The sequence below is a fragment of the Nesoenas mayeri genome, assembly GCF_963082525.1.
Source record: "Nesoenas mayeri genome assembly, chromosome: 5".
NCBI classification, from domain to species: Eukaryota; Metazoa; Chordata; class Aves; order Columbiformes; family Columbidae; genus Nesoenas; species Nesoenas mayeri.
The window spans coordinates 10,821,553-10,833,793 of NC_137548.1; the positions used below are offsets into that span (position 1 = coordinate 10,821,553).

At 37.6% G+C, this 12,241-nt stretch overlaps 1 protein-coding gene across 1 annotated transcript in view; it reads right to left on the reverse strand.

Annotated features, from left to right (window-relative positions):
• TDRD9 (tudor domain containing 9) overlaps window positions 1–12,241 on the reverse strand; it is a gene marked incomplete at both ends in the record, with an annotated part of 85,671 nt that overhangs the window by 22,398 nt on the left and 51,032 nt on the right. The window contains 11 exons of the mRNA XM_080344622.1: window positions 815–868; window positions 1,792–1,836; window positions 5,977–6,040; window positions 6,536–6,599; window positions 6,683–6,845; window positions 7,541–7,672; window positions 8,097–8,194; window positions 10,187–10,291; window positions 10,895–10,952; window positions 11,661–11,745; window positions 11,897–11,951. Of these exons, the coding sequence (XP_080200748.1) occupies window positions 815–868; window positions 1,792–1,836; window positions 5,977–6,040; window positions 6,536–6,599; window positions 6,683–6,845; window positions 7,541–7,672; window positions 8,097–8,194; window positions 10,187–10,291; window positions 10,895–10,952; window positions 11,661–11,745; window positions 11,897–11,951 (923 nt within the window). The remainder of the gene's footprint in view (window positions 1–814; window positions 869–1,791; window positions 1,837–5,976; window positions 6,041–6,535; window positions 6,600–6,682; window positions 6,846–7,540; window positions 7,673–8,096; window positions 8,195–10,186; window positions 10,292–10,894; window positions 10,953–11,660; window positions 11,746–11,896; window positions 11,952–12,241) is intronic.

Genomic DNA, 12,241 nt, shown 5'->3' on the forward strand with positions numbered 1-12,241 from the left:
ACGAAGAACCATCTCTCCATATTGTTAATTATGGCAATTAACAAGTAATTTAAAGAGTCCATCCCTCCCAGGTACGGTAGCATAGAGGGTGTTGGTCTCTTCTCCCAAGTAGCAAGTGACAGGACAAGAGGAAACGGCCTCAAGTTGCACCAGGTGAGGTTCAGATTGGGTATTAGTAAAAAATTATTCCCAGAAAGGGTTGTCAGGCATTGGAACAGGCTGCCCAAGGCAGTGGTGGAGTCACCATCCCTGCAGGTGCCTAAAAGGTGTTTAGACGAGGTTCTTAGGGACATGGTTTAGTGCCAGGCTTAGGTTAGCTTATGTTTGGACTCGATGACCCTGAGGGTCTCTTCCAACCAAAAGGATTCTATTCTATTCGGACTTATTAGCATATAAATGATTATCTGAAGTCCATTCTTCACTAGAATGCACACAGGGCTTTGTTAACATTGCAATTATCTTCCCATCTCTTTCCTTTATTTGAAAGGTACATAAATGGGGTCTCTGCAACCTCTTGAGAGAAAACAGAGGATCAGGGGGAAATGCTGCCCAAACATTTGCTCACTATGACCATAGTTAATAAAACTTCTGCCTCATCTGTCTTAAATTGTACTTGGAGTCCTGATATTCTCTAACAACTTCAAACAGTACCATCTCTCCTCCTCCAAAGAAACAAAACCTAAGTATTTACAGGTAATTTAAAGAAAATATTTGATATATACATAATACAGAAGGCATGTACAAGATTTTAGCATTTGTAGAAAATAAGGAAAGTTAAGTCATTCTGCTTATAAAAATGATTATTTCATCTTACCTCTCTGAGTTTCTTGATATGAATACCATTTGATCGACCCCATTCAAGCTCTTCCTGGAAAAGAACATGAAAACATAAACATAAAAATTGTTAAACTTGTTTCTTCTGCTGCTAGTAAGATTTCCCTCATATTCTTCCGTGTAGACACAAGCAACAGTTACATATAGTGATGGAAGAACTTGATCTGATTTCACAGCTTTCTTCGCATCCATATCAATCAAATATTATGACATACATGAAAATACAAGACAATTATATATTTGACTAATAAACAATACTTTGGTTATCACCAGTGCAGCTGTGGGTCATCTAAATTTTTCATATAAAGCCACACTTCCAACTCCTCTGTGTTGCTACTACAGAACACTTTAAGATGGACACTTCTTCCAAAAAACCAGAACTTCTTTATCTGGATGCATAATTCTATCAGACAGATTCTGGCCATCTTGGCTATTCATTATAATTCAGTGTATGTTACACACTGGTTTCTTAAAGCATATTATGCTCTGAAAGAAGCAGAAAAATAAAAAGAGTTTTATCTTTTACATACAAGAGAGACTGGAGGCAGTTATTGTGTGCATACTACTGTTTTGTGTGAATGATGTTTCATCTTTCAGGTTCTTTCTAGGGGGGAGGTGGAAGATTTGTGTGCTGCTTAAAAAAAGAGATACTTATGTACATGTATTGAAATATTTCTTTGAAGTACAGCTCAATTTCCCTTTCAGCTTGGATTTCAGACCCTGTGGCCATTGTTGATCCATCCATGAAAGGGACTACGTAATGGATTGCCTTCAAATACTCAGCACTGGATACCAAGACTCATGTTCTCTGAAACCCTATGCTTCTATTTATTTATGAAAAATCATAACTATTATAAAGGAGGATTGCTAGCAAAAATTCCTTACTAAGAATATAAAATAGTCCAGCACTGAAGCTACCAACCTTGAATAGAAAAGAAGAAATAAAGTTTAACTAACCTTGGGATGTCTCAGCTCCCCTCTTTGTCTGCAGTCCTGCCATGCCTAAGAAAGAAATGGTGTAGTATTCAGGCACAAACTGTAGTCCTTTTACAATAATTATTACAAATATTAATGTGACATTTAAAGCTATGAAGTTTTTTCCATACTATACTGAAGGTAATTTTTGACACTGATTTAAAAACGAGAGAGACTTTCAGGCTAACAAAGACTACAAATATTTAAGCACAAAAAAGAGTAAGGAAACCTGGATCACAATGATTTAGGTTGGAAGAGAATTCTTCAGATCAATTGTTCCAACATCCCACAAAGCAGGGCCAACTTGGATCAGGTTTTTGGGGATATTGCCTATAAAACCATGAGTAACTTTGACTGACTTCACAGCTGACTGACCTACAGACATCCTGAGGTCCTTTCCAGCCTTAATTATTTAATGACTCTAGTTTAGTAAGATGCTTGCCTGGTGGCTTCCTAAGCAGACATAAGTATTTCTCACTCTTATGAATAGTCTTACTCTATTTTGTTGCACATTGGCAAGAACTCTGTGTCTTTGTTTGCTCATATGTGAGCACATGAAGAGGTGTGGCTGTAAAATGTAATTCTAAGAAAGCATCACTGGAGGGCTGAAAGCACCGCAAGGCTATAAATGTTGTACCACTCCATGCTAAAGAACAAGAATTGCTGTAGGAAGACAACTATTCTGCCTTCAAGTCAGCTTAGAGGTTACGGCACGCAGTGCTGCATCTACAGACTGAAAAGGAGTTTAAATGCTACTGGATAAACTGCAATTATATATTCTGCCTCAGACTTGCCATCAGATCCTACAACGAAATTGGAAACATAGCATTTAGGTCACTCAATTTCTGGATTTAGCTTAGAGATTCTGGATCTTGGAACGTTCCAAAAGCAAACCAGGCATGTTACATTCCAAGGCTTTAAAGGAGTAAGTCATGATTTGTGTTGGAAGAGGTAAAGCAGCCACCTGATAACACAGGCTGTCCACCTAGTTTTCTGAAAGGAGAGGGACTGAGTATTAAACCACATGCAAACATTCGTAAATAGAACACCTTGGATGCTTTCATTTGATGCTGAAATAAAGTGGGCTACTTTCATAACCTTTCTTTTCTCCTTGTTTTGAGACAGAAGTAAGTGAACTGACTGACTCAGATACAATTATGACATGGATGCCTCCCAGAAAACAGGGCTGGAAGAGAAATTAACATACCCAGCATATTAATGAAAATAATTTCATTTTTAGGTAGCAAATCTGTGACAGATGCCTGCAGAATCTACTTCGTTTGACAACAAGCAACCTCACAGCACAATTTTCCAGCTTACTGTGGGCACAGCTGAATAGCCAGACTGCATTCCCCTACCTTGACTGAGGCTGTCTGATGTACTGATTTTAAAGAATGCGTTTGACACCCGCCACTTCCATACCCAAGCCTTATATGTCAGAAAATAAATGTCACTTATATGACATTATTTTTTCTTTTGAAAACTCTCTCTTTTTTTAAATAGTATCACTCAAACCAGGCTGATTAGCCTTTACTTCCTCGGATTCTGCTCCTTCTCTGCCAAAGCTTTTGACCTTTTCTAATTCACTGAAAACTTTCCATAAGCAAGGGCTTAAAAAATACATGCTAGTGATTCACAGAACTCTGCCTACCCTGGAAGAAATTAACCTGAGCCAGAGAGTTTGAAAACAAGTTCTTTCCCAATAGCCATTCAAAGCATAAAACTTTCACATCACTCACACATAGACACTCCATAGGAAGCTCTGTTTAAATGTGTTTATTCTCTAGGACACCACACTGGTTTATAGAAATAACACCTTCAGATTACCAGGACATGAGGGAAATATTGTATATAGCAGAATAAGGGGAATTAAAAAAAAGATGATGCTTGAGCCTCAGGATCAGTGGGTACACGTGGCATACGTACCTGTGTCTGCTTCATGAATTCTGACACCAGAATACAGAAAAACAAATCAGTTCTCACCAAAGTGAAAAAAGGCCAAAATACACGAAATGGAATAAATCTGCAGTTGAATATTTTAGAGTCTCTGGAAGATTACAGAATATGTCAGACCATCCATAATGTAAAATGCTGGACTTTGAATAGTCAGTTCCTCTATCAGCAAGAAACCTGTGCTGTGCTGGAGCAGTCCCGCTGGCAACAACTGCAGGGACCAATCCCTGTCCATGGTGCTGGGCACCGACCCCTGTCCACGGTGCTGGGCACCGACCTCCCCAGAGCACAGAAACATCATATTTGGACAGAATAAAGAATTACAAAGTTAAACCTATGAACTCTGGAGAAAAGACATCAAACTCATTCTGCACTAGAATTTACCAGTCCAAACTGCCCTTGGTTAGAGGGGAGCTAATAATATCACCGCATTTTCAGCATTTTATTTTTGTTTATTATGACAGACAGATAAATGCCACAGAAAAGCTGTAAAATTAATGATAAAAATACAACAAAAGCTGTGGAGTTATCCTAAACCAGAATTTCCTGTGATTATTAGTGGATTGCCTACAAAAAAAGCACAGTGCCAGGCAAGCTACAGTCATTTTGGGAAAGTCATCAGGTCACTCATGGCCTGAGACAAAACACCTCAGTCCCGCTTTAGGCTGACACTAACAATCCTTTACAAACACTGCAAGCCCACAAGGATAAATAAGCAGACCTGAAGCAAAACAGTACAGAGAAAAGAAAGAACCTGCTATAACTTGTAGTGTAGCTTTTAGCCAGTGGAATGAAGCATTTTCACACCACAATAGCTCAGTGTGATTTTGCAGCCATCAGTATTTGCCTCAACTAAAGAATGTCCCTGTGTAAATCTGTTCTTATTGAAACAGGACATTGTCCACACAAATATTATCTGGCGAAAGATGAAACTTCTTTCCAGAAGAAGTAAGGAACACTCTGGAAAACCTAGAATACACTCTTTCTTACTGGAATTTTATCTTGATTACTGCTAATTGAGCAAAGCATAGGAGACAAGCTTACCTGTCTAGATAAAGTTAATAAATATTTGCAAAATTATTTTTTAAAAATTAATAATATTTTAATTCAATGGCATTTGAACACCTCCAAGGTTGATGAAAAAGATTTTGCCACCCAAAAATGGTATTTTCCTAAAAAACATTGGTTTATTAGAAAGTAGAACTCATTATGATCCAAGACATTCCTGAAGCACTGCAGGCTGTATCTCTCAGTATCTATAATTTGGAAGACATAGGTTTGGGTAAATACAAATTTCTTGCTGTCCAAGACAGGGCTTTTATCATTCCCTCCTAAAAACATCTAGAGACAATTGGGGAAGAAGTCCTGAAGCAAAGCACATGTATGTAAAGTATTACGACACATGAAAATAAACTAAGCAGATCTTTAAAAGAAGCATGAGAAGACACAGTACCAGTAAGTATTACAGTTCAGAAGACTTCAATCTCATAACCAGATTTGTAACAGCTGCAGTGGGATCCTCAGGAGCACAGAGAGAGCAGATATGCTGCATTAGAAACTTGTTCAGCACCTTATTATTACTGTAATTCCAGAAACTTCATTCTGCTGACTGGTTAGCCACCAGTTCTTTTGGAGGCAATGAGACATCAATTCTATAGTAGCTGGAATGACATGGGTAAACCCTCCTGGATCAGAAAGAATCTGCCTCCCCATGTAAAACAGCTCCTTGATTAAAAGGATCACAGGGGGTCAGGAGAACCTGAGCTTCTCATTTCTGTCTTGTTCAAAATCTGCCCCTACTTCCAGCAAACAGAAGACTGAGATCAGCAGCATGCTCCCACTCTTTCTACACTCCTGCTGTTCTCCATTCTGCTTAATGGAACAAATATCTTGAAAGCCATAGGAGATTGAAAAGTAGGGAATACACCCAGAAACTGAGCTTTGCAACCCATTTTTACCCATTTCTTACTACCGTACTTTGGTGCAAACTTGTGCAGCACCTTCACAGTGGTAAAAATTAACTCATCAGAACTAGTAGTGTTACACAGTAGGACAGCCTTCAGAAAGTATCACTAAGTAGCTAGGAGTAACCTGAAGGTTTTAGCAACTTTAAACAACTTTGAAGCTCAAATGCTGCTCTGACCATAAACAGGTGAGAACCTCTGTCTTTGTCTATCAAATTTCACTGGAAGGTAAGCTGGAAAAAAGACTTACCTTAAACGCATTCACAATTGCAATACAGTCACTCTTACTATTCCCAGCAAAAAACAGTTTGTTTCTAGAAAAACAAGAGGCATTATCAACAATATTTTTTTCAAATATTGAATGTATTATATAGCTCAGAATGCCACACTGTTAACACCTTCCAGGACTTCAATAAACAAGGTCAATATATTTACTTGTAGGTATTTGCTCTTGTTCACAGCTCCTTGCTGAAGGTAAACTGTCTGAGCAGGATAGGAAGGATTATTTCATTTATTGTTTTAAAAAACATTTTGATGAGGCACTGTGCCACATGTTCAGATCAGAAAGGAAAAGCTGAAGAATGAGGTCTTGTACTCAGAAAAGGATGAGTGAGCTCTGTGATATTAATTAGCTCACATGCAAATAGATTTCAGTATCTCAGCTGCCCTAGAAAAGCTTCTTTTAGAGCTGCTTGGCACCTTGACAGAAAATTAGACTCATGACATGAAAAGAAAAATATATTTAGTGGTCACCTTACTCCTCCGCCCCCAAAAGTAGTCAGGAAGTTGTAAAATATGTAGGTTAATACCTGTATCCATCGACATGCTGTTTGAAACGTGCTACAAAAAAATTCCGCAAAGAGAGCGCTGCAGCTGCAACAAAACCAAATCAAAATTAAAACCCGCAAAACGCTTGTTTTTAGATAAATGTTCTCACATGTTCTTCTTTCAGTTACCTATAATAAGGCATTCTTCCAAGCACCTGAAGACATGCCCAAGGACTATCAGTTTTCCAAGATGCAGATCGACTGGCAACTGTGCCAACACCTTTCCCATGAAAGTCAGCTCACCATCATGTGGATTTTCTTCTGTTTGAACACAAGTTGTAAGTGCTCCCAGCTACAGAAATTAAAATGTATTCACTTGTAAGAGTTGAAGTAAATATAAGACCACCTTGTAAGACGACAAGAAGTAATTACCTCCAGGCAACACAATAATCAGTATCAAAACTGAAATTATGTTGAAGTTCTTAAAACAATTTTAAAAGCCCAGTATTTTGAAACCAAAGCTTCTACTACATATCCTGGACACAAAAAGAGTCATCGCACAGAAATACAATTTCTTATGCACTTTGGAAAATAAAAAGTTTAATGCAATTAATGTTCTACCCCACATGAACTTTATAATTGAAAAGCAAAATCACCAACTTCTTTGCATAGGTCAGAAAGGGATCTTCAAGCTGACCCCTATTTAACATAAAGTGTAAGAGTGTGATCTTGCTACTTATTAGTAAAAAATTTCACTTACAGAGTTCAAGTTCTTAGCTTTTTTCTATTTTTCCACACCACAGATTCTAGTTCACAAACAGTACCAATACTACCTGATGAAATTATAATCCTGTTTTAACAATGTAACTGTAGAAATTATGCTGAAGAGGACCATAAACAAACAACTGTCAAATGTGAGAAAAGATTCTCTAGACACAGTTCCCACTTCAGTTCCAGTTAAGGCTACTACTACCTTAAATACCAAGAAAAACACTTCTACAGTGCATTTTTATTACCTTGATTTTACCACATTAAAAGTATGCCTACCTCTTTCAGCTGAAGTATGGTGCGTTCAATGTCACGTATGCTGGGTGGAGAAAGAGCTGTTGCCAGCAAGGCTTTTGGTGCCCCCATATCAAGCTTCTTTATTTTTAAGACCGTAGTTCCCAAAGGACAACGCTGAAGAGAAGACAATGTTATTGTTACTTTCCCCCCATGGGAAGTGTGACAAAATCTTTTATATGAAAAGTAAGTTACAAGTTTATGATTTAGGAAAAACCTAAAATTAATTTTGTGTAACTCAGGATATTTTTCTTTTGAACAGATTGCCTATTTCTAGTTCGCACTCATTCTGCTGCTATAACGCATCTCTCCTCTATGAAGAAAACTATGTGCAATGGTCTTCATCAACTATTTATCAACTTGAATTCTATTCAGTGTTACAGTTATTAGTAACTATCCAAATCATACACTGTCTTGAGGAAAAGTAAAACTTATTTTTATTGTCTCTGCTATGACTATATACATTAAAAAAAAAAACCCCACAAACCCACAATAAACAACAACAACAAAAAACCAACTTAATGTTCCCCAAAAGTCTTACCAGTATCTCAGGTACTGACTTCTCTGGAATAAAGTCTGTCCAGAACTCCTTGTATACAAGCCTGTAACAATACCCTTTGGAAACACGTCCAGCACGACCTTCACATAAAAGAACAAGTCACCAGTTTGCAAACTGCCCATGTTTCAGGCTGTTCAAAAACCATCCATGTACGAGCCTTCTGGGCAGCTGAGCAGCACACGACAGTTGATGCTGCAGGCTGACCAGTATTCTGGTCTCTTGATGTTGACAGGCCCACTGGAGACATTCTCTCTATCCTCTCCGACATTAGGATCAGATGAAATAATTTTCTTTCCATAGCAGCAGGAACTAACAAAAGAGTTACTTAAGTATTTCAACCAAATACCCCTTTAACTCCCCTCAAATCAGCATTCATCTTTCTCAGTTGAAAAGGTATAACAAACACTGTACTAAAATACACTTCCTCAAAATCAGGAAAAGGCAATTCCTACCCAATATAAATTTAATATTGATAAATATGTCAATGCAAGTTTTAGCATATCCCCAAACAGAAGATTCTACATGCAGAGTAAATACAATTTGCATTTGCATTTCTTCACCCAATAAATACACTTCATTTTCCTAATTGACTCTATGGCTAGCAAAAAAATCCTCTCTATACACAACTTTGAAGATACCATGACAAAGAGAAAAACCTCTTTATGATTTACTATTTATAGGAAACACACAGATTCAGAAAGTCTATCTGAAGGTCCGTAGTGGAGCAGAGATCCACCTGCAGCCCATGGAGGAGCCCACACTGGAGCAGGTGGATGCCCGAAGGAGGCTGGGACCCCATGGGAAGCCCACACTGGAGCAGGTTCCTGGCAGGACCTGTGGCCCATGGAGAGAGGAGTCCAGGCTGGAGCAGGTTTGAGGGCACGACTTGTGACCCTGTGGGAGACACACGCTAGAGCGGCCTGTTCCTGAAGGGCTGCATCCCATGCAAGGGACCCATGCTGGAGCAGTTTGTAAAGAACAGCAGCCTGTGGGCAGAACCCACATTGGAGAAGCTCATGGAGAACTGTCTCCTGTGGGAGGGACCCCACGCTGGAGCAGGGGAAGAAAGTGAGGAGAAAGGAGTGACAGAGACAACGTGTGGTGAGTCAACCACAACCCCCATTCCCTGTGTCCCCATGTGCTGCTCTGGGGGAGGTATAAAAACTGGGAGTGAAGTTGAGCATGGGAAGAAAGGAGGGGTGGGGAGAAGGTGCTTTTAAGATTTGGTTTTATTTCTCATTACCCTACTCTGTTTTGATTGGTAATAAATTAAATTACTTTCCCTAAGTCGAGTCTGTTTTGCCTGTGATGGTAACTAGAGAGTGATCTCTCCCTGTCCTTATCTTGACCCAGGAGACTTTCATAATTTTTGTCCCCCATCCACCTGAGGAAGGGGCAGTGACAGAGCAGCTTGGTGGCACCAGGAGTCCTACCAAAGACAACCCACCACAAGCTGTAATTGTGAAATTCTCATAGTATTTAAAAACTAGGATACTTTTATAGCTAAAAGATGTCACTATTGTTAACTTGAGTATTCTTTTTGAATCAAAGTAAAACATTTTGGTATTTAAGAGTACTGTCTGACTAGAAGAGCTGGTATGAAATCTTATTGACCCTTTGGTACAAACACTGGTCTACACTAGAAACACTGCTGTGGATATTTCAACTGATTTAAGAATGACAAATAGACATGAAAGCTTCTTTCACTTCTGAAACACACAGTTAAATATCTAGCACTACCCACCTCCCCTTTTTAAAAACATCCCCTGATTAAAAAAAAATTACCATTAAGTAAGAAAGAAACCGCATAAGTTTTATGGTCCATGAATTTTATATTTTTCACTAAAATACAAAATGTTCCTCTGGAAAAATACTTGAACAAAATAAAAGATTCAGGCATAATTCTTTAATCACATTTTAATATCCTGACATGGTAAAGAATGACATTTTTGTCTAAACTATTAATGCAAAAAATAATCTATGTTTTTACTGCTATAAAATGAAAAGTAACACAGAATTCTCCATGAAGGTTAGCTTCTAAAATTCCTTTCCATTACCTGTTTTCATCTTACCTTTTCTTTGATTACAGTTTATTTTAGATGCCCAGCAAAGTCTCAGACTTTGGTAATTTGTTTCCTCATCACAAACCAAAGTTCTAGTTAAGCAGAAATCTATCACTGCAATTAAGAAAAAACATCTAGTATTATTACAGGACAATTTATCCTCATGGCATTAGAAAAAATACGGGTTGATTTTGTGTTATCAGAAAAGGAAAGTTTCAATTATTTGAAAACCTACAAGGAGAACACAAGAGTTATAAACCACGAGACAGGACACTCTGAATACTTGCAAAACTGCAAATGTTTTTTAACATAAATATAACAAACAGTTAGTGAAGATGACAAGCATTAAAAAGTAATAATTTCTGCATTTAGACATTCTATATCAGAATTTGCTTAATCTGATGCAATTATTTTAAAATATAGTTAGAATGTGAATAAAAAGCTTAAGGTACTTGTGACATGAGGTCTGATTCTGCTTGTTACTACATTTAATTTTTTCTCCCCTTCAATAAAGGTTAGAATCGACAGCTCAGTAGCTCTACTCTTTGTTCGCATATTTGGATTTAAAACTGTTCCTGCTGTGAAAGAATCCAATAACTGTCAAAATTAAACTCCAACAGGAAAGTTTTGTAAAACCGTGACACGTTATGGAGGTTTAGGGTGGCACAAGTAAGGAAAACACTACAAACACGGTGTATCCACAATCAGATGACTTACCATACTTAACATCTGGAACTGTTACAGAGCTCTCAGCTATGTTTGTAGATAAAATTATCTGAGTTTTCAAGAAAAAAACAAAAAAACAAAAAAACAAAAAAACAACAAATGAGTAAGAAAAATATTATATTAATGTTCCTACATGAAAAATCCAACTTGCTATGAAGAAATATAAATGTAATGGCAACACAGTACTTCTGCTCTGCACATAAAAAAGCACTACAACACAAGAGAACGTGTATTTGTGTTTCCTAAGATTGAAAAAGCATAATAAAGTAGAATAGTATATGACAATATAGAGGAAGAAGAGAAATATTTCCTTATGCCTTCATCGTAACAAAACATCACACTACGAGCAGTGATAAAGAAAACCAAGACATGAGTCAAAATGTGGGGTACAAAGCAGGTGAGAGACCCCCACAGCAGGGGACTACTTTGCCATGCAGTGCCCCAGCAGCACACCACGCTCACCTGGGTGCAAGAATCGACATGCATGAACTATTCCGAAGGAGAAAAACAGTGTCACGCAATAATTTAAGGATAATTTCCTGTTACTGGACTTCTTTTAAGGTCTAAACACCAGCTAAAGCAACAGCTTGGTAAGAAAGACAATCAGTTTACATCTTGAAAAAACACAACTGTTTTGCCCTCACACAACAGTTTGCGCTGGCAGTGCTAACACGAATTTATACACATTATTATTTGCTATTATTACTTTAGCAGAAGGTTTCACACACTTAGTAAAAAATGATGCAATAGTGTTTACTTTTCTGTAGCCAGGAACTGTAGCCAAAAAGACATTACTTTGTTCCTCTAATGTCACATGCGAGTGAAGTGGGTACACTTGCCACCTAAAGAAAACATATTAGTGAAATATTTACTGATGCAAGAACATAAATAATGACACCTCTGTGCTAAATCATATTATATACTTAGAACTCATACAGTTGAAGTATTCATGTTTGAGTTTAATTGACCTGAAACAAATGCTGTCTAACTTACCTTTTGTTAAACATATTTGAGAGACGTGAGTGCATGTTGGTTATTTCATTCATACCTAGGAAAAAAAGTAATCAAGAGATTGTTTTCGTTTTAGTAATCACTAATAATTCTAAAACCAGCTCTCACATCTATTTAAATTCTTAATTGACTTTCATTATTACCTCCTTTTAACCATATAATAAAACAGCAGAAGAGTTAAATAGTAAATGTAATAATGAGTTACTGAAACACTGAGTCATTTTCCAAGGGTCATTTTGCATAATTTTACACTTCCTGAAGTGGCAACATCAGGCCATCTGCCAGTGTCCCATTATTAGGCCTCATTTCAATTCCTTACAACTGATA